Below are 22,160 nucleotides of genomic sequence, written 5' to 3' on the forward strand. Positions count from 1 at the left end.
AGAAACTGAAGAATCACAGTTGAAGTTTGTCTAATGTGTGGTGTTGCAGATGCCTGTGGGACCTGGAGGCCGGGAAGCGCAAGATGGACTTCCAGGGCCACTGCGGGGACGTGGTGTCTATCTCGCTGTCCCCGGACTGCAAGAACTACGTGACCGGCTCGGTGGACCGCACCTGCAAGCTGTGGGACCTGAGCGAGGACAAGTGCCGGCAGATGTTCCTGGGGCACGAGGCCGACGTCAACTCCGTCTGTGTGAGTAAAGCCCGTATTACACGATGTGCCTAAACCGTACACCTATGCACCAACGCCCCTAACGTGCATACCTGTAACTACAGACTGGTTCACTTTCGACCTATTACACCATCCGCGCAGGATATACCTAGTGCGCATGCGCAGCAGCAGGCTGTACACGCGGAAAGAAAATAGATGTCTATGTCCTGATGTCTTGTAAAGTCGTTCGTTCTATCGCGCGCAACTGAAGGGCGACTGTATCATATACTGAAGCGTCATACGTTCAAATTATTTGTGAACTCAAGCTTCCTATTTATAAAGAAACTGTTTTCTACCATTATGTATTAAGTAAGATGAAATGCCCCCCCATGAACCATGGACCTTGCCGTTGGTGGGGAGGCTTGCGTGCCTCAGCGATACAGATAGCCGTACCGTAGGTGCAACCACAACGGAGGGGTATCTGTTGAGAGGCCAGACAAACATGTGGTTCCTCAAGACGGGCAGCAGCCTTTTCAGTAGTGGCAGGGGCAACAGTCTGGATGATTGACTGATCTGGCCTTGTAACACTAACCAAAACGGCCTTGCTGTGCTGGTACTGCGAACGGCTGAAAGCAAGGGGAAACTTCAGCCGTAATTTTTCCCGAGGGCATGCAGCTTTACTGTATGATTAAATGATGATGGCGTCCTCTTGGGTAAAATATTCCGGAGGTAAAATAGTCCCCCATTCGGATCTCCGGGCGGGGACTACTCAAGAGGATGTCGTTATCAGGAGAGAGAAAACTGGCGTTCTACGGATCGGAGCGTGGAATGTCAGATCCCTTAATCGGGCAGGTAGGTTAGAAAATTTAAAAAGGGAAATGGAGAGGTTAAAGTTAGATATAGTGGGAATTAGTGAAGTTCGGTGGCAGGAGGAACAAGACTTCTGGTCAGGTGACTACAGGGTTATAAACACCAAGTCAAATAGGGGTAATGCAGGAGTAGGTTTAATAATGAATAGGAAAATAGGAATGTGGGTAAGCTACTACAAACAGCATAGTGAGCGCGTTATTGTGGCCAAGATAGTTACGAAGCCCACACCTACTACAGTAGTACAAGTTTATATGCCAACTAGCTCTGCAGATGACGAAGAAATTGAAGAAATGTATGATGAAATAAAAGAAATTATTCAGATAGTGAAGGGAGACAAAAATTTAATAGTCATGGGTGTCTGGAATTCGAGTGTAGGAAAAGGGAGAGAAGGAAACGTAGTAGGTGAATATGGATTGGGGCCAAGAAATGACAGAGGAAGCCGCCTGGTAGAATTTTGCACAGAGCACAACATAATCATAGCTAGCACTTGGTTTAAGAATCATGAAAGAAGGTTGTATACATGGAAGAACCCTGGAGATACTAAAAGATATCAGATAGATTATATAATGGTAAGACAGAGATTTAGGAACCAGGTTTTAAATTGTAAGACATTTCCAGGGGCATATGTGGACTCTGACCACAATCTATTGGTTATGACCTGTAGATTAAAACTGAAGAAACTGCAAAAAGGTGGGAATTTTAATGAGATGGGACCTGGATAAACTGAAAGAACCAGAGGTTGTACAGAAGTTCAGGGAGAGCATAAGGGAACAATTGACAGGAATGGGGGAAAGAAATACAGTAGAAGAAGAATGGGTAGCTTTGAGGGAAGAAGTAGTGAAGGCAGCAGAGGATCAAGTAGGTAAAAGGACGAGGGCTAGTAGAAATCCTTGGGTAACAGAAGAAATATTGAATTTAATTCATGAAAGGAGAAAATATAAAAATGAAGTAAATGAAGCAGGCAAAAAGGAATACAAACGTCTCAAAAATGAGATCGACAGGAAGTGCAAAATGGCTAAGCAGGGATGGCTAGAGGACAAATGTAAGGATGTAGAGGCTTATCTCACTGGGGGTAAGGTAGATACTGCCTACAAGAAAATTAAAGAGACCTTTGGAGATAAGAGAACCACTTGTATGAATATCAAGAGCTCAGATGGAAACCCAGTTCTAAGCAAAGAAGGGAAAGCAGAAAGGTGGAAGGAGTATATAGACGGTCTATACAAGGGCGATGTACTTGAGGACAATATTATGGAAATGGAAGAGGATGTAGATGATGATGAAATGGGAGATACGATACTGCGTGAAGAGTTTGACAGAGCACTGAAAGACCTGAGTCGAAACAAGGCCCCGAGAGTAGACAACATTCCATTAGAACTACTGACGGCCTTGGGAGAGCCAGTCCTGACAAAACTCTACCATCTGGTGAGCAAGATGTATGAGACAGGCGAAATACCCTCAGACTTCAAGAAGAATATAATAATTCCAATCCCAAAGAAAGCAGGTGTTGACAGATGTGAAAACTACCGAACTATCAGTTTAATAAGTCACAGCTGCAAAATACTAACGCGAATTCTTTACAGAAGAATGGAAAAACTAGTAGAATCCGACCTCAGGGAACATCAGTTTGGATTCCATAGAAATCTTGGAACACGTGAGGCAATACTGACCCTACGACTCATCTTAGAAGCTAGATTAAGGAAGGGAAAACCTACCTTTCTAGCATTTGTAGACATGGAGAAAGCTTTTGACAATGTTCACTGGAATACTCTCTTTCAAATTCTGAAGGTTGCAGGGGTAAAATACAAGGAGCGAAAGGCTATTTACAATTTATACAGAAACCAGATGGCAGTTATAAGAATCGAGAGGCATGAAAGGGAAGCAGTGGTTGGGAAGGGAGTGAGACAGGATTGTAGCCTATCCCAGATGTTATTCAATCTGTCTATTGAGCAAACAGTGAAGGAAACAAAAGAAAAATTCGGAATACGTATTAAAATCCATGGAGAAGAAATAAAAACCTTGAGGTTCGCCGATGACATTGTAATTCTGTCAGAGACAGCAAAGGACTTGGAAGAGCAGTTGAACGGAATGGATATTGTCTTGGAAGGAGGATATAAGATGAACATCAACAAAAGCAAAACGAGGATAATGGAATGTAGTCGAATTAAGTCAGGTGATGCTGAGAGAATTAGATTAGGAAATGAGACACTTAAAGTAGGAAATGAGTTTTGCTATTTGGGGAGCAAAATAACTGATGATGGTCGAAGTAGAGAGGATATAAAATGTAGAATGGCAATGGCAAGGAAAGCGTTTCTGAAGAAGAGAAATTTGTTAACATCGAGTATAGATTTAAGTGTCAGGAAGTCATTTCTGAAAGTATTTGTATGGAGTGTAGCCAGGTATGGAAGTGAAACATGGACGATAAATAGTTTGGGCAAGAAGAGAATAGAAGCTTTTGAAATGTGGTGCTACAGAAGAATGCTGAAGATTAGATGGGTAGATAACCTAACTAATGAGGAAGTATTGAATAGGATTGGGGAGAAGAGAAGTATGTGGCACAACTTGATTAGAAGAAGGTATCGGTTGGTAGGACATGTTCTGAGGCATCAAGGGATCACCAGTTTAGTACTGGAGGGCAGAGTGGAGGGTAAAAATCATAGAGGGAGACCAAGAGATGAATACACTAAACAGATTCAGAAGGATGTAGGCTGCAGTAGGCACTGGCAGATGAAGAAGCTTGCACAGTATAGAGTAGCGTGGAGTGCTGCATCAAACCAGTCTCAGGACTGAAGACCACAACAACAACAGCAACAAGTCTAGGTGACTGATGACCTCAGATGTTAAGTCCCATAGTGCTTAGAGCCATTTGAACCATCATCAGTCCCGTAGAAATTAGAACTTAGAACTACTGAAACCTAACTAACCTAAGGACATCACACACATCCATGCCCGAGGCAGGTTTCGAACCTGCGCGTTTCTGGACTGAAGCGCCTAGAGCCGCTCGGCCACAGCGGCCGGCGGGACTGATGACCTCAGATGTTTAGTCCCGTAGTGCTTAGAGCAACTTGAACCATTTGAACTTCGTTCAGCATAAGAATAAACCGGATGTAAACAAAAAACACAAACGCGATGACTGGTGAGGTGTCGTAGTACACGTACTCTGGTGTTGTTCCGCTCTTGGAAGTAGGTCCAACTTATGCAATAGATATTTTGTTGCTCTGTCACTGTAAATGAAACTTTAAGACATTCTGATGTATTAACAGCAATCGACGTTTTTCTTAATCATACTTAACCTAGGTAATTTTTATTTCAAAAATCGTGTACACTCACAGTCTCAGTAAGCGCTACTTGTGGTCTGATAGTGTCACCGTTCATACGTACCGTTAAAATGGATGACACTGCTTGCTGCTGCGTAGTGAAACACGGATGCAAAATACCGTTAATGGCGAGAAACAAGTGGTTCTTAAAGTTTTTCACAACATTACAGAGAAATCCGAGCTTTGGCACTTGTTAAGAAATACACTCCTGAAAATTGAAATAAGAACACCGTGAATTCATTGTCCCAGGAAGGGGAAACTTTATTGACACATTCCTGGGGTCAGATACATCACATGATCACACTGACAGAACCACAGGCACATAGACACAGGCAACAGAGCATGCACAATGTCGGCACTAGTACAGTGTATATCCACCTTTCGCAGCAATGGAGGCTGCTATTCTCCCATGGAGACGATCGTAGAGATGCTGGATGTAGTCCTGTGGAACGGCTTGCCATGCCATTTCCACCTGGCGCCTCAGTTGGACCAGCGTTCGTGGTGGACGTGCAGACCGCGTGAGACGACGCTTCATCCAGTCCCAAACATGCTCAATGGGGGACAGATCCGGAGATCTTGCTGGCCAGAGTAGTTGACTTACACCTTCTAGAGCACGTTGGGTGGCACGGGATACATGCGGACGTGCATTGTCCTGTTGGAACAGCAAGTTCCCTTGCCGGTCTAAGAATGGTAGAACGATGGGTTCGATGACGGTTTGGATGTACCGTGCACTATTCAGTGTCCCCTCGACGATCACCAGTGGTGTACGGCCAGTGTAGGAGATCGCTCCCCACACCATGATGCCGGGTGTTGGCCCTGTGTGCCTCGGTCGTATGCAGTCCTGATTGTGGCGCTCACCTGCACGGCGCCAAACACGCATACGACCATCATTGGCACCAAGGCAGAAGCGACTCTCATCGCTGAAGACGACACGTCTCCATTCGTCCCTCCATTCACGCCTGTCGCGACACCACTGGAGGCGGGCTGCACGATGTTGGGGCGTGAGCGGAAGACGGCCTAACGGTGTGCGGGACCGTAGCCCAGCTTCATGGAGACGGTTGCGAATGGTCCTCGCCGATACCCCAGGAGCAACAGTGTCCCTAATTTGCTGGGAAGTGGCGGTGCGGTCCCCTACGGCACAGCGTAGGATCCTACGGTCTTGGCGTGCATCCGTGCGTCGCTGCGGTCCGGTCCCAGGTCGACGGGCACGTGCACCTTCCGCCGACCACTGGCGACAACATCGATGTACTGTGGAGACCTCACGCCCCACGTGTTGAGCAATTCGGCGGTACGTCCACCCGGCCTCCCGCATGCCCACTATACGCCCTCGCTCAAAGTCCGTCAACTGCACATACGGTTCACGTCCACGCTGTCGCGGCATGCTACCAGTGTTAAAGACTGCGATGGAGCTCCGTATGCCACGGCAAACTGGCTGACACTGACGGCGGCGGTGCACAAATGCTGCGCAGCTAGCGCCATTCGACGGCCAACACCGCGGTTCCTGGTGTGTCCGCTGTGCCGTGCGTGTGATCATTGCTTGTACAGCCCTCTCGCAGTGTCCAGAGCAAGTATGGTGGATGTGACACACCGGTGTCAATGTGTTTTTTTTCCATTTCCAGGAGTGTATGATGTGCTAAATACAAGCAACTGGCTTGCAACTGTTTCCTTGGCGTCATCTGTAGCGATGTTGGTTGATAAATGAACGAGCTGGCGGGTCCGAAACCCCTTGTGATCAGAAGCTGTTTTTGTGTTCCATTTGAATACCTAAGTCATTTAATTATGACATTTATCAATATGTGGTAATTACAAGGTGTACAACTTGGCTTCCGCCGTTTGCTGATAGGTGGCGACAACGGTAAGTAGCGGTCGAAAGAAACAGATCGCAGACGTCAGGCAGTTAGATTGGACCTCGGTCAACATAACCTCATTCAAACATTAGTCGATTTGTGTCTGCATCCTGAAGTTGGTTCAAACGGTTCAAATGGCTCTAAACACTGTGGGACTTAACATCTAAGGTCATGAGTCCCCTAGAAATTAGAACTACTGAAACCTAACTAACCTAAGGACACCACACACATCCATGCCCGAGGCAGGATTCGAACTGCGACCGTAGCGGTCGCCCGGCTCCAGACTGTAGCGCCCAGAACCGCACGGCCACTTCGGCCGGCTTACACATGTCTCATTCAGAGTATTTTCCATCGCTGGCCTTTACTTTCTCCCATCTTTCGGGCAGTGTACGAATCCCGCGTCGAAAAAATTGTTCATCTTTTGAAGCGATCCACGAATCGATCCAATTTGTGACTTCTTCATGAGATCGGAAGTGTTGGTCAGCCAGGCCGTGCGCCATTGATCTAAACAGGTGATAGTCAGAGGGAGCAATGTCTGGAGAATACGGCGGCTGGGGTAGGACTTCCCATTTTAACGTTTCCAAGTGCGTTTTGACCTCTTTTGCGACGTGGGGTCGAGCGTTGTCGTGCTGCATGCAAATTTTTCGTAGAAAAATTAAAACCAAATACTCTATGCCGATTGTTTCATACGACAGTTGTGGTCTCACAAGAGCTAGAGTCTAAAGCAATTTTTACGGTGTCTAGCGGGCTGTATATATGCTGCATTTTTTGCAGTTGTCGCCGTACCACTGCCATCTGAACCCAGAAGAACTGATCTGGAGCCAAGATAAGGGATTTGCCGCGAGAAATAACAAGCCGCTAAAGTACTGGAACTAATGCACGAAGCCTTATGACACGTCACTGCCGAACGATGGCGGAACGCAGAACAGCGCGTCATAAAAGAGGAGCAGGCGGAAATGTGGGCTTGTTGGTGGTCTGGGATTCTGTTGTTGATCACGTCGGTATCAGCGTGGCGGTACTGAAATGTACCGCTTTCCTCGGATGGAAGAAGTTCAGAGATTACCAGACGACTAGCTGAAATATCTTCACTGGCTTCAACTTTTAACTAGCTGGTGAAATCCTAGCAGTGCGGCTTTACGACGCACATAGCTCATGCAGCAAAATTAATGTCAGGAATTTTCATCACTCTCGTTTATAATTACAGTACTATGTATTCTAAGTTTTCCAGTAGATCACCTAAGAATCGGTCTGAGGCGTCTTGTCACGGTGGTCGAGCGGTTCTAGGCGCTTCAGTCTGGAACCGCGCGACCGCTACGGTCGCAGTTTCGGATCCTGCCTCGGGCATGGATGTGTGTGATGTCCTTAGGTTAGTTAGGTTTAAGTAGTTCTAAGTCCCATAGTGCTCAGAGACATTTGAACCATTTTGAACGTTTTGTCGCGGTCCGCGCGGCTTGCCCCGTCGGTGGTTCGAGAACTCCCTCGGGCATGGGTGTGTCTGTTGTCCTTAGGGTAAGTTAGTTTAAGTTAAATTAAGTAGTGCGTAAGCTTAGGGACCGATGACCTCAGCGGTTTGGTCCCATTAGACATTACCAAAAATTTCCAATTATCTAATAATCGTACAGCCTGCGTTGTATCATTATTTCCTTCAGTTCGAAAATTAAATGACATTCAACGCTATATTGTTCTCTGATCGTATCTTTTTTACGTCTTTACTACAACTGTTCCCATCACTGCAGGTTAGTTGCACCACGTGCTCTCCAAGTTAAATGAGCCGGTAAATCTGTTGTCCCGTATTATTGCGGAGTCGATGTACGCGTAACGCACAGCATAAAACGTATTCTCATTATAGTACTTGACTGTACTCTAGAGAGATTAGCTTCTGCTCTACGTGAAACGATACCCAATGAGGTTCCAGCAAACGCGGAAGAACAGATGAAGGGCTTATTTCAATAGTGGTACAAGTCTATTTTTGTTCATTTTCAGAGGTAGCGTCCTAAAGTTCGCTGAAAAATCTGCAGTTGAGATACCAGAAATTTTCAAGCTTATGGCTTCTTGGTAGAGATCGTAAGACGTGTGTATTTCTATTGTCTAACCACAATTTATGAAAGATGTTTATATTTTATTAATAGGATTTAGTAGGAATAATTAATATTTGTCATTTTGGAAATAATTGTGGTAGTAGGGAACGTCTGCACCAAAGTATTGTTGGCGGGAGAGACCGCAGATTGACATAATTTTAAAAAGGGCGGGAGAGACCGCGTATGGATACATTTTAAGAAAAGAGCGGGAAAGGCCGCGCATTGATACATTTTGTAGTGGTAGCAGGGATTGTCGGCACCAGAAAGCATTGTTGGCGGGAGAGACCGCACTTTAGCGTTCGTAGGAAGTCAGTAGTAAGCGAGATGTGAAGCGAGTCGGTAGCAGGTCTGAAGCGAGAGGTTGAGAGGAGCGGTGTGCCTGCCAGCCACCAGCAGTGACTTACAAGAGATTATAAACGGGTGTACAGCTAACTATTATCACAAGGGGAACTAATATTATTGAATTACACTCCTGGAAATGGAAAAAAGAACACATTGACACCGGTGTGTCAGACCCACCATACTTGCTCCGGACACTGCGAGAGGGCTGTACAAGCAATGATCACACGCACGGCACAGCGGACACACCAGGAACCGCGGTGTTGGCCGTCGAATGGCGCTAGCTGCGCAGCATTTGTGCACCGCCGCCGTCAGTGTCAGCCAGTTTGCCGTGGCATACGGAGCTCCATCGCAGTCTTTAACACTGGTAGCATGCCGCGACAGCGTGGACGTGAACCGTATGTGCAGTTGACGGACTTTGAGCGAGGGCGTATAGTGGGCATGCGGGAGGCCGGGTGGACGTACCGCCGAATTGCTCAACACGTGGGGTGTGAGGTCTCCACAGTACATCGATGATGTCGCCAGTGGTCGGCGGAAGGTGCACGTGCCCGTCGACCTGGGACCGGACCGCAGCGACGCACGGATGCACGCCAAGACCGTAGGATCCTACGCAGTGCCGTAGGGGACCGCACCGCCACTTCCCAGCAAATTAGGGACACTGTTGCTCCTGGGGTATCGGCGAGGACCATTCGCAACCGTCTCCATGAAGCTGGGCTACGGTCCCGCACACCGTTAGGCCGTCTTCCGCTCACGCCCCAACATCGTGCAGCCCGCCTCCAGTGGTGTCGCGACAGGCGTGAATGGAGGGACGAATGGAGACGTGTCGTCTTCAGCGATGAGAGTCGCTTCTGCCTTGGTGCCAATGATGGTCGTATGCGTGTTTGGCGCCGTGCAGGTGAGCGCCACAATCAGGACTGCATACGACCGAGGCACACAGGGCCAACACCCGGCATCATGGTGTGGGGAGCGATCTCCTACACTGGCCGTACACCACTGGTGATCGTCGAGGGGACACTGAATAGTGCACGGTACATCCAAACCGTCATCGAACCCATCGTTCTACCATTCCTAGACCGGCAAGGGAACTTGCTGTTCCAACAGGACAATGCACGTCCGCCTGTATCCCGTGCCACCCAACGTGCTCTAGAAGGTGTAAGTCAACTACCCTGGCCAGCAAGATCTCCGGATCTGTCCCCCATTGAGCATGTTTGGGACTGGATGAAGCGTCGTCTCACGCGGTCTGCACGTCCAGCACGAACGCTGGTCCAACTGAGGCGCCAGGTGGAAATGGCATGGCAAGCCGTTCCACAGGACTACATCCAGCATCTCTACGATCGTCTCCATGGGAGAATAGCAGCCTGCATTGCTGCGAAAGGTGGATATACACTGTACTAGTGCCGACATTGTGCATGCTCTGTTGCCTGTGTCTATGTGCCTGTGGTTCTGTCAGTGTGATCATGTGATGTATCTGACCGCAGGAATGTGTCAATAAAGTTTCCCCTTCCTGGGACAATGAATTCACGGTGTTCTTATTTCAATTTCCAGGAGTGTATTTTTTTGAGAAACTCAAGACTACTGAAGGTATGTTTGCACAATGCTTGTTGTAAGATTATTGTAAAAAGTAAGTCCCATTTGAACGTTTGTAAAATCATTTCATTACTAACAGTAAATACTTGAAGCGTTTTCAGAATATAATTAATTTTTGGCAGCAATGTTGCATTACTGATTGTAATTCATCTTAAAAACCATCAACGTTAAACTCACCCGGTATGTATCTGCATAGCCACTGTGCTCAGTGGGCAGTGAGCACGAGTTGAGGCGTGTGGTCTGCGTGTGTTTCAGTTCCACCCAGGGGGCCAGGCGTTCTCGACGGCGTCTGAAGACAAGTCCGCGCGGCTGTGGGACCTGCGGTCTGACCAGCAGGTGGCGCGCTACGAGACGCCGGCGGGCAAGGGCGGCCCCGGCTTCACCTGCTGCGGGCTCTCCCTGTCCGGCCGCTACCTGCTGGCCGGCGCCGACGACAACTCCATACACTCCTGGGACACCCTCAAACTCTCACACTGCGGTCAGTTTTTTTTTTTTGTTTTTTTTTTTTTTTGGTCATCAGTCTACTCACTGGTTTAATGCGGCCCGCCACGAATTCCTTTCCTGTGCTAACCTCTTCATCTCAGAGTACCACTTGCAACCTACGTCCTCAATTATATGCTTGTCGTATTCCAATCTCTGTCTTCCTCTACAGTTTTTGCCCTCTACAGCTCCCTCTAGTACCATGGAAGTCATTCCCTCAAGTCTTAGCAGATGTCCTATCATCCTGTCCCTTCTCCTTATCAGTGTTTTCCACATATTCCTTTCCTCTCCGATTCTGCGTAGAACCTCCTCATTCCTTACCTTATCAGTCCACCTAATTTTCAACATTCGTCTATAGCACCACATCTCAAATGTTTCGATTCTCTTCTGTTCCGGTTTTCCCACAGTCCATGTTTCACTACCATACAATGCTGTACTCCAGATGTACATCCTCAGAAACTTCTTCCTCAAATTAAGGCCGCTATTTGATATTAGTAGACTTCTCTTGGCCAGAAATGCCTTTTTTGCCATAGCGAGTCTGCTTTTGATGTCCTCCTTGCTCCGTCCGTCATTGGTTATTTTACTGCCTAGGTAGCAGAATTCCTTAACTTCATTGACTTCGTGACCATCAATCCTGATGTTAAGTTTCTCGCTGTTCTCATTTCTACTACTTCTCATTACCTTCGTGTTACCCGATTTACTCTCAAACCATACTGTGTACTCATTATGGTTTGAGAGTAAATCGGAGAAAGACGAAGGTAATGAGAAGTAGTCGAAATCAGAACAGCGAGAAACTTAACATCAGGATTGATGGTCACGAAGTCAATGAAGTTAAGGAATTCTGCTACCTAGGCAGTAAAATAACCAATGACGGACGGAGCAAGGAGGTCATCAGTAACCTCCTACAAATGAGCTGCTCCAGCACAGGTGAGCACTGGTGGGGAAGTCGGTAATGTGCAGCGAGCTGGGCACTCCTGGCCACACATTCAGATTGTTACCAGTGGGCAGCAACAGATTCACGGACAGCGGGGAAAGCTAGTGAAGAAGTGCGGTAGGGACCAGGGTTGAGGAAACTGTAGAATTTCTTGGACAGTCGGAAGACTTCGGGCAGATATGGCCAGGGATAGGGAAACGGGGAAGCCGCTCTTGTTCACACTATTAGACAGACTGTCTCTGACAGTCAGCAATGACCTGGCTGTTACGGCTACTGAGACACGCGCACCTCCCTCCAGTATTTCAACAAAGACTTAATCAGTCTTATATCAAACAATTAAACATTAAATGTGGAGATAATTTGCATTTATTAACCCGCCAGGGTAGCAGAGAGCGCTAACACGCTGCTTCCTGGACTCGGGTAGGCGCGCCGGACCCGGATCGAATCCGCCCGGCGGATTAACGGCGAGGGCCGGTGTGCCGGCCAATCTGGATGTGGTTTTCAGGGGGTTTTCCACATCCCCCTAAGTGAATACCGGTCTGGTCCCCCCGTTCCGCCTATGTTACACGCGTCACAGACATTTGAAACACGTTCCCACTATCTCACGATTTAGACTAGATGCAGACAGCTGGGGTACACTGATTCCGTCCCTGGGGCAGGAAGGCCATCCGGCCACCCCTAAAACTAACACTGCCAAATCCGTACTAACCACGCCGACCCTGCGATCGCTGCGGGAGTATGGCGTAAGCAAAAGACAGAAAGAAAGAAATAATTTGCATTTATCATAACACTTGATATGGGACCAAGAAAATGTCGCGTGTAACACTTGACGCATAACAGCGCTAGAACAATAATAAACACCTGATTCACTTTCCTGCACTTTAGTTAAAGTTCAACAGGTGAACACAACTTAAGTTCTCCCATGAATATAAATATGCGCATAGGCGCGTTAAAGAACTGGTTATAAAACAGTCACTTATAGCATTAGGCAGGTACGCTCCATTTAAAGGGAAAAAAGTTTACGCATTAACTAGAACACTTAGCTGAGTAACAGGAAAGTGCACCGTCAACAACACCGTACGGCGACAGTTGATCTCCCGTATGCAGCTCAATAGTAATAAAAAAACCTCTAACAGTCATCGCTATGGCTACTGAGACACGCGCACTTCCCTCCAATATTTCAGCAAAGGCTTAATCGGACTTATATCAAACAATTAAATATTATATGCGGAGATAGGAAATCACGGGAACAACTGAATGTATATAGCGTGGTCCATTGATCGAGACCGGGCCAAATATCTCCCGAAACAAGCGTCAAACTAAAAAACTACAAAGAACGAAACTTGTCTAGCTTGAAGGGGGAAACTAGATGGCGCTATGGTTCCCCCGCTAGATGGCGCTGCCATAGGTCAAACGGATATCGACTGCGTTTTTCTAAAAATAGGAACCCCCATTTTTTTTTTTTTTTTTACATATTCGTGTAGTACGTAAAGAAATATGAATGCTTTAGTTGGACCACTTTTTTCGCTTTGTGATAGATGGCGCTGTAATAGTCACAAACGTGTAAGTAAGTGCTATCACGTAACATTCCGCCAGTACGGTCGGTATTTGCTTCGTGATGCATTACCCGTGTTAAAATGGACCATTTACCAATTGCGGAAAAGGTCGATATCGTGTTGATGTATGGCACACGCCCGTTGGGCATTTTCACCACAATAGCCAGATCCGTTTGACCTATGGCAGCGCCATCTAGTGGGCCAACCATAGCGCCATCTGGTTTCCCCCTTCATGCTAGACGAGTTTCGTTCTTTGTAGTCTTTTTCGTTTGATGCTTATTTCGTGACGTATTTCGCCCAGTCACTATCAATGGACCACCCTGTATATACGTAAGTACACTATCAATGGACCACCCTGTATATATATATAAGTACGATTAAAAACTGGTGCAAAAACACTAAATTGGAAACTGACAAATCTATACTCAAAGGAGCCGCACTCCTTCTAAACGCTCTAAAAATGACGGCTTAATGGCTACCTAGAGTAACAAAATTAAGAAAAGCATGCTTATAGATTGACTAGAAGAAAGGAATAAACAACACATACACGGCTTCTGACGGCCGACAAACTGTGGTGCGCTATTGAGCAGTGATTAATTTAAGCTAGCCACAACATACGCTAACTAGGTTAGCGGCGTATTTAAAGACAAGCGTCCAGCAAGGACCCTGGTCAGAAGGTAATGGGGCCAGTACTAATTTACAACTAACTAAAGCATTGAAATCAACTGATAACAATGTGACCGTTACCAGTGTGGCGTACGATGGACAGTCGATAGACTGAACACTCAGCTGAAACCCAAGTATTATGCTGAGGGGCGAAACGCCCAGCTCAAAGCCTGTTTGGCGCAAACACCTAGTTTGAGAACAAAACAACCATGTAACAACAGGATGATATAGGAGCTCACAGTACAAATGCCAGAGCACGAATATAGCCTTAACCGAAGGCAGGACCAAAGCACACTAGTTTCTCTCTCAATTACAGTTTCCAAAACAATCAGAGCTAGCAGGATTCCCTTACATGGCAGACGTGCAACACTTCGTTCATACCCCAGAATCAATTGTTGTTGTTGTGGTCTTCAGTCCTGAGACTGGTTTGATGCAGCTCTCCATGCTACTCTATCCTGTGCAAGTTTCTTCATCTCCCAGTACCTACTGCAACCTACATCCTTCTGAATCTGCTTAGTCCATTCATCTCTTGGTCTCGCTCTACGATTTTTGCCCTCCACGCTGCCCTCCAATACTACATTTGTGATCCCTTAATGCCTCAGAACATGTCCTACCAACCGGTCACTTCTTCTAGTCCAGTTGTGCCACAAACTCCTCTTCTCCTCAATTCTGTTCAATACCTCCTCATTAGTTATTTCATCTACCCATCTAATCTTCAGCATTCTTCTGTAGCACCGCATTTCGAAAGCTTCTATTCTCTTCTTGTCCAACCAATTTATCGTCCGTGTTTCACTTCCATACATGGTTACACTCCATACAAATACTTTCAGAAACGACTTCCTGATACGTAAATCTATACTCGATGTTAACAAATTTCTCTTCTTCAGAAACGCTTTCCTTGCCAATGCCAGTTTACATTTTATATCCTCTCCAACCATCATCAGTTATTTTGCTCCCCAAATAGCAAAACTCCTTTACTACTTTAAGTTGGTTGGTTGGTTTGGGGAAGGAGACCAGACAGCGTGGTCATCGGTCTCATCAGATTAGGGAAGGATGGGGAAGGAAGTCGGCCGTGCCCTTTCAGAGGAACCATCCCGGCATTTGCCTGGAGTGATTTAGGGAAATCACGGAAAACCTAAATCAGGATGGCCGGACGCGGGATTGAACCGTCGTCCTCCCGAATGCGAGTCCAGTGTCTAACCACTACTTTAAGTGTCTCATTGCCTAATCTAATTCCCTCAGCATCACCGGACTTAATTCGACTACATTCCATTATCGTCGTTTTGCTTTTGTTGATATTAATCTTATATCCTCCTTTCAAGACACTGCCCATTCCGTTCAACTGCTCTTCCAAGTCCTATGCTGTCTGTGGTACAATTACAATGTCATCGGCAAACCTCAGAGTTTTTCTTTCTTCCCCATGGATTTTAATACCTACTCCGAATTTTTCTTTTGTTTCCTTTACTGCTTGCTCAATATACAGATTGAATAACATCGGGGAGAGGCTACAACCATGTCTCACTCCCTTCCCAACTAATGCTTCCCTTTTATGCCCCTCGACTCTTATAACTGCCATCTGGTTACTGTACGAATTGTAAATAGCCTTTCGCTTCCTGTATTTTAGCCCTTCCACCTTTAGAATTTAAAAGAGAGTACTCCAGTCAACATTGTCAAAAGCTTTCTCTAAGTCTAAAGATGCTAGAAACGTAGGTTTGGCTTTCCTTAAGCACGTACCTCCTACAAATGAGCTTCTCCACCTTGCAGGCGAAAACCTGTGGGCAGAGGTGGTGGGGAAGTCGGTAATGTGCAGGGAGCTGGGCACTTCTCGCCGCACATTCAGATTGTTAGCAGTGCGTAGCAACAAATGCATGGACAGTTGGGAAAGCTAGTGAACAGCTGCATTAGTGACCAGGGTTGAGGGAACTGTTGAAATTCTTGCACAATCGGAAAACTGTGCGACGCTTCCAACATGATGGATGTCCGGCACATAGCTCGCGTGCTGTTGAAGCGGTATTGAATAGCATATTTCATGACAGGTGGATTGGTCGTCGAAGCACCATACCATGGCCCGCACGTTCTCCAGATCTGACGTCCCCGGATTTCTTTCTGTGGGGAAAGTTGAAGGATATTTGCTGTCGTGATCCACCGACAACGCCTGACAACATGCGTCAGCGCATTGTCAATGCATGTGCGAACATTGCGGAAGGCGAACTACTCGCTGTTGAGAGGAATGTCGTTACACGTATTGCCAAATGCACTGAGGTTGACGGACATCACTTTGAGCATTTATTGCATTAATGTGGTACTTACAGGTAATCACGCTGTAACAGCATGCGTTCTCAGAAATGATAAGTTCGCAAAGGTACATGTATCACATTGGAACAACCGAAATAAAATGTTCAAACGTACCTACGTTCTGTATTTTAATTTAAAAAACCTACCTGTTACGAACTGTTCGTCTGAAATTCTGAGCCATATGTTTGCGACTATTACAGCATCATCTCTCACAAAGCGAAAAAAGTGGACCAACTAAAACATTCATATTTCTCTGCATACTACACGAATATGTAATAAAAAATGGGGATTCCTATTTAAAAAAAACGCAGTTGATATCCGTTTGACCTATGGCAGCGCCATCAAGTGGGCCAACCATAGTGCCATATGGTTTTCTCCTTCAAGCTAGACGAGTTTCGTTCTTTGTGGTTTTTTCGTTTGACGCTTATTCCTGAGATATTTGTCCCGGTCACGATCAATGGACCACCATATATATATACTCCTGGAAATGGAAAAAAGAACACATTGACACTGGTGTGTCAGACCCACCATACTTGCTCCGGACACTGCGAGAGGGCTGTACAAGCAATGATCACACGCACGGTACAGCGGACACACCAGGAACCGCGGTGTTGGCCGTCGAATGGCGCTAGCTGCGCAGCATTTGTGCACCGCCGCCGTCAGTGTCAGCCAGTTTGCCGTGGCATACGGAGCTCCATCGCAGTCTTTAACACTGGTAGCATGCCGCGACAGCGTGGACGTGAACCGTATGTGCAGTTGACGGACTTTGAGCGAGGGCGTATAGTGGGCATGCGGGAGGCCGGGTGGACGTACCGCCGAATTGCTCAACACGTGGGGCGTGAGGTCTCCACAGTACATCGATGTTGTCGCCAGTGGTCGGCGGAAGGTGCACGTGCCCGTCGACCTGAGACCGGACCGCAGCGACGCACGGATGCCCGCCAAGACCGTAGGATCCTACGCAGTTCCGTAGGGGACCGCACCGCCACTTCCCAGAAAATTAGGGACACTGTTGCTCCTGGGGTATCGGCGAGGACCATTCGCAACCGTCTCCATGAAGCTGGGCTACGGTCCCGCACACCGTTAGGCCGTCTTCCGCTCACGCCCCAACATCGTGCAGCCCGCCTCCAGTGGTGTCGCGACAGGCGTGAATGGAGGGACGAATGGAGACGTGTCGTCTTCAGCGATGAGAGTCGCTTCTGCCTTGGTGCCAATGATGGTCGTATGCGTGTTTGGCGCCGTGCAGGTGAGCGCCACAATCAGGACTGCATACGACCGAGGCACACAGGGCCAACACCCGGCATCATGGTGTGGGGAGCGATCTCCTACACTGGCCGTACACCACTGGTGATCGTCGAGGGGACACTGAATAGTGCACGGTACATCCAAACCGTCATCGAACCCATCGTTCTACCATTCCTAGACCGGCAAGGGAACTTGCTGTTCCAACAGGACAATGCACGTCCGCATGTATCCCGTGCCACCCAACGTGCTCTAGAAGGTGTAAGCCAACTACCCTGGCCAGCAAGATCTCCGGATCTGTCCCCCATTGAGCATGTTTGGACTGGATGAAGCGTCGTCTCACGCGGTCTGCACGTCCAGCACGAACGCTGGTCCAACTGAGGCGCCAGGTGGAAATGGCATGGCAAGCCGTTCCACAGGACTACATCCAGCATCTCTACGATCGTCTCCATGGGAGAATAGCAGCCTGCATTGCTGCGAAAGGTGGATATACACTGTACTAGTGCCGACATTGTGCATGCTCTGTTGCCTGTGTCTATGTGCCTGTGGTTCTGTCAGTGTGATCATGTGATGTATCTGACCCCAGGAATGTGTCAATAATGTTTCCCCTTCCTGGGACAATGAATTCACGGTGTTCTTATTTCAATTTCCAGGAGTGTATATATATATACCATGCTTTGTGATATACCAATAGTTTCATGCTGCATGTGTCATTTGCACGATAAATCGTAATGATGTGGAATTAGTCACTATACAGGGTGAGTCACTAACTATTGCCGCCAAAAGTCACTCCGAAAGTATGATTGGAGCCGGGAGGTTTGTGGGACAAAAGCTGCATGAGACAACGGGGGCCATAGTATGACGTTGGTTTTTTCTTGCTAGGCGGGGTCGCGTCTAAGATATGAATATCAACTTGGGTTTTTTTTTTAAAAAAAAAAAATAGGACGGTATAGTTTGGTACTTATTTTCTGATAGCGGCTATCGAAACGAATGCAAAGATGTTGAACAGTAAGGTCTTCGAAGGTCAACAAAGCTCAAAATGGTGGCATGAACGTCCATTTACAGAAGGTGTTCGAAGTGATGACCATTGGTATCCGTGCAGTGCTGCAATCTTCTTCTCACGGACTGAGCGGTACTCCTTATCACATCTGCACTTACCGAAGCACATGCTCTGACAATTCTCTCTTGCATAACTTCAGGTGTAGTTGGAACGTCTTTATAAACAATGTCTTATACGAATCCTGACAAAAAAAAATCCAGAGGCGTCAAGTCTGGCGAGCGAGCCGGCCACGACACATCTCCTCCGCATCCAGTCCAATGATTTGAGAATTGTCTCAGCAACTCATTTGTAGCCATCATCGAAAAATGTGCCGGACACCCATTGAGTTGATACCACATTCTGTTCCTTGTTCTTCCAATAACATATCTAATATTACGTGCAGGAATGTGGTGTACTTCCTACCATTAAGGTTTCCGTTAATGAAATTGGGGCCTATAATTCTGTCCTCCAGAATCCCACACCATACATTCACCGACCACAGTTTTTGGTGTGCAACTTGCCGCAGCCAACATGGATTTTCAATTGCCTAACAATGCATGTTATGCAAACTAACATTTCCATGATTCGTGAATGTACCCTCGTCAGTAAATAAAATCAAATTAATAAATGTGTCATCCCCCTGAATCTGAAGTTGAGCCCATCGGCAGAATTCAATGCGACGCAAACAATCCGTACCAGTTAATTCTTGGCGGAGATTGATATGGTAAGGGTGATGTTTATGGCAATGCAGAACATGAACAACACTACTCTGCCTCATGCCTAACACAAGGATCTCGACCACAGTGACAAGAGTACCAATTTCCGCTTCCTCGTCAGTAACTTTCCTTTGTCGGATATGTTTCCGATGCATTAAAGGTCCAGTTGTTCTCAATTTATCATACACATATTTAAATGTACAATCTGTAGAGTGAGTATGTTGAGGACATCTTTCATTGTGTAAGTCTATAGCTTTCACTAAATTTCGTTGGCATTCTCTGTAAATAAGAAGCAAATGGAGTTGTTCTTCGAATACATCATTCACATTCGCTTAATTCGACGATACTAGTCTTATAGTTACTATTAGTGTTGTATTGCGAAAGCATCAAATGGTGTTTACATGCCAATGGCACTTTAGATCGATACACCGTATTCGGCGAATATTTACTATTTGCACGATATACGAGAGAGAATTGTCAGAGTATGTGCTTTGATAAGTGCCAAAGTAAGGAATACCACTCAATCCATGATAAGAAGAGTGGAGCACTGCACTCATTCCAATGGTCATGACTTCGGACACCTTCTGTAAATGGATCTTAATGCCACTATTTTGACCTTTGTTGACCTTCAAAGACCTTACTGTTACACGTCATTGCATTCGTCTCGATAGCTGAGCTGCTAAAAGAAAATAAGTACCAAACTATAGCACCTCACTTTAAAAAAAAAAAAAAACAAAAAAAAACAAAGTTGACATTCATATCCCTGATGCGATCCCACCTAGCAACATAAAACCAATGTCATATTATAGCCCACGTTGCTCCATGCAACATTTGTCCCACAAACGTTTCAGCTAAAATCATACTTTCGGAGTTATTCTAGGTGGCAATAGTTAGTGACTCAGCCTGTATATACGAGGGCGTTTGAAAGGTCCGTGCAAAAATAAAAACTACTTACTTGTTTGGGGTAAACTTTTTGTTTTTCGGCATAGTCTCCGAGGGAGCCAAGTCTATGGAATAGGGGGATGTGAAACGACTTAGAATCCTATTTCCATTAATTTTGCAACCACAACGGTTGACGTGTGTGCTGGCGCATTGTCGTGATGGAAAAGGACTTATTTGCTGTCCAATCGCCGGTGTTTTATTTTTTATTTTTTATTTTTTTTTTTTTTTGCAGTTTGGGTTTCAAACCGTCCAATAACGATGAATAATATGCACGTGTAATAGTTTTACCCTTTTCCAGATAGTCGATGAGGATTATCCCTTGCGAATCCCAAAAGACAGTCAGCATAACCTTTCCGGCCGAAGAAATGGTCTTCGCCTTTTTTGGTGCAGATTCTCTCTTGGTAACCCATTGTTTAGATTGTGGTTTGGAGTATAGTAATGTATCCATGTTTCACCCACAGTGACGAAACGACACTTAACAGCTGAAAACCATCCTTGCAACACTTCACACGATTCCGTTTTTGGTCAAGCGTGAGCAATGGCGGAACCCATCTTGCAGATAGCTTTCTCATGTCCAAATATTCATGCAAAAATTATGTACCCGTTCATTCATACAAGGTCCCAATCTTCTACACAGTCCAATCTACCAGTTTCACGAATGATGATGAATGATGAGGATAGCACGAACATCCAGTCCCCAGTCGGAGAAAATCGCCAACCTGGCCTGGAATCGGACTTGGGACCCTGAGGTCGAGAGGCAGCAACGCTAGCCACTATACCACGAACTGCGGGTTTCCTGGACTTGCACCATAGGGTTGAGAACTGCAAGGTCCCCCTAAATGGGTCAGGTGTGCACTACATATCAGAGGCTGTTACTCAGGTAGCTGGCTGCGTTTTGGGTGCACACAAGGGTTCTTTTAGATTGGGTGACTCTATCCAATCCATATAACGATAGCTGTAGGAAACCCAGAAGTATCAGTGTAAGATAAAAAAAAAATGCTTCCAATAGGTTGACGTATTAAAATCCTAATGGTAAACTGCTGAAGCATTGACAACACAGCGATGGAGTTTGAAGCGCTCATGAAAAACAGTGAAGCTCACACAAAACGAGGCACAGAAAGCTGGTTTAAATCTGACATTTATAGCAGTGAGATTTTTTAGGAGAATTTAAGTGTATATCGAAGGGATAGGCACATGGGAAATGGTGGTGGCTTATTAATTCAAATCCACCAAGTTAGAAATTTAAGCTGATTGTAAGACTGTTTGCGAAAGGCTCAGTATCAGGGGTGGACGTAAAATGATAACTGAATCCTTCCATCGCCCACCAGACTCATCTCCTGATGTGACCAAAAACTTTAGAGAAAATCTCAATTCACTTTTATGTAAGTTCCCCTATGACACTGTAATCACTGGTGGAGACTTTCATGATCCAATAAATAATTGGGAAGATTACAGTTTCGTTAGTGACAGGTGTGATAAGAGATCCTGTGAAACTACTAAACGCCTTCTCTGAAAACTACCTGTAACAGATAGCTAGGAACCCCATTCATGATGGAAACATATTGGATGTAATGGCAACAAATTGACCTGACCTCTTTGAGGATGTCCACATCGAAATTGGTATCACTGACCATGGTGTGGTTGTGGCAACAAAGTACAAAGAACAACTAAAACATGCAGAAACATACATATTTTCAGTAAACTAGTCAAAAAATTAGCAGTGTCATATCTCAATGAGATATGTGAAACTTTCATCACAGGGCAAGAACATGTAGAGGAGCTCTGGCTCAAGTTTATAAGAATAGTTGCTCATGTACTGGATATACAGGGTGTTTCAAAAATGACCGGTATATTTTAAACGCCAATAAAAACTAAACGAGCAGCGATAGAAATACACCGTTTGTTGCAATATGCTTGGGACAACAATACATTTTCAGGCGGACAAACTTTCGAAATTACAGTAGTTACAATTTTCAACAACAGATGGCGCTGCAAGTGATGTGAAAGATATAGAAGACAACGCAGTCTGTGGGTTGCGCCATTCTGTAC

At 46.1% G+C, this 22,160-nt stretch overlaps 1 protein-coding gene across 1 annotated transcript in view; it reads left to right on the plus strand.

The window, feature by feature from the left end:
- The window catches only part of LOC126427101 (guanine nucleotide-binding protein subunit beta-2), a 188,328-nt gene that overhangs the window by 155,228 nt on the left and 10,940 nt on the right, over window positions 1-22,160 (plus strand). The window contains exons 6-7 of the mRNA XM_050089302.1: window positions 50-251; window positions 10,500-10,722. Of these exons, the coding sequence (XP_049945259.1) occupies window positions 50-251; window positions 10,500-10,722 (425 nt within the window). The remainder of the gene's footprint in view (window positions 1-49; window positions 252-10,499; window positions 10,723-22,160) is intronic.

The sequence above is a fragment of the Schistocerca serialis genome, chromosome 11 (genome assembly GCF_023864345.2).
Source record: "Schistocerca serialis cubense isolate TAMUIC-IGC-003099 chromosome 11, iqSchSeri2.2, whole genome shotgun sequence".
Taxonomy (NCBI): domain Eukaryota; kingdom Metazoa; phylum Arthropoda; class Insecta; order Orthoptera; family Acrididae; genus Schistocerca; species Schistocerca serialis.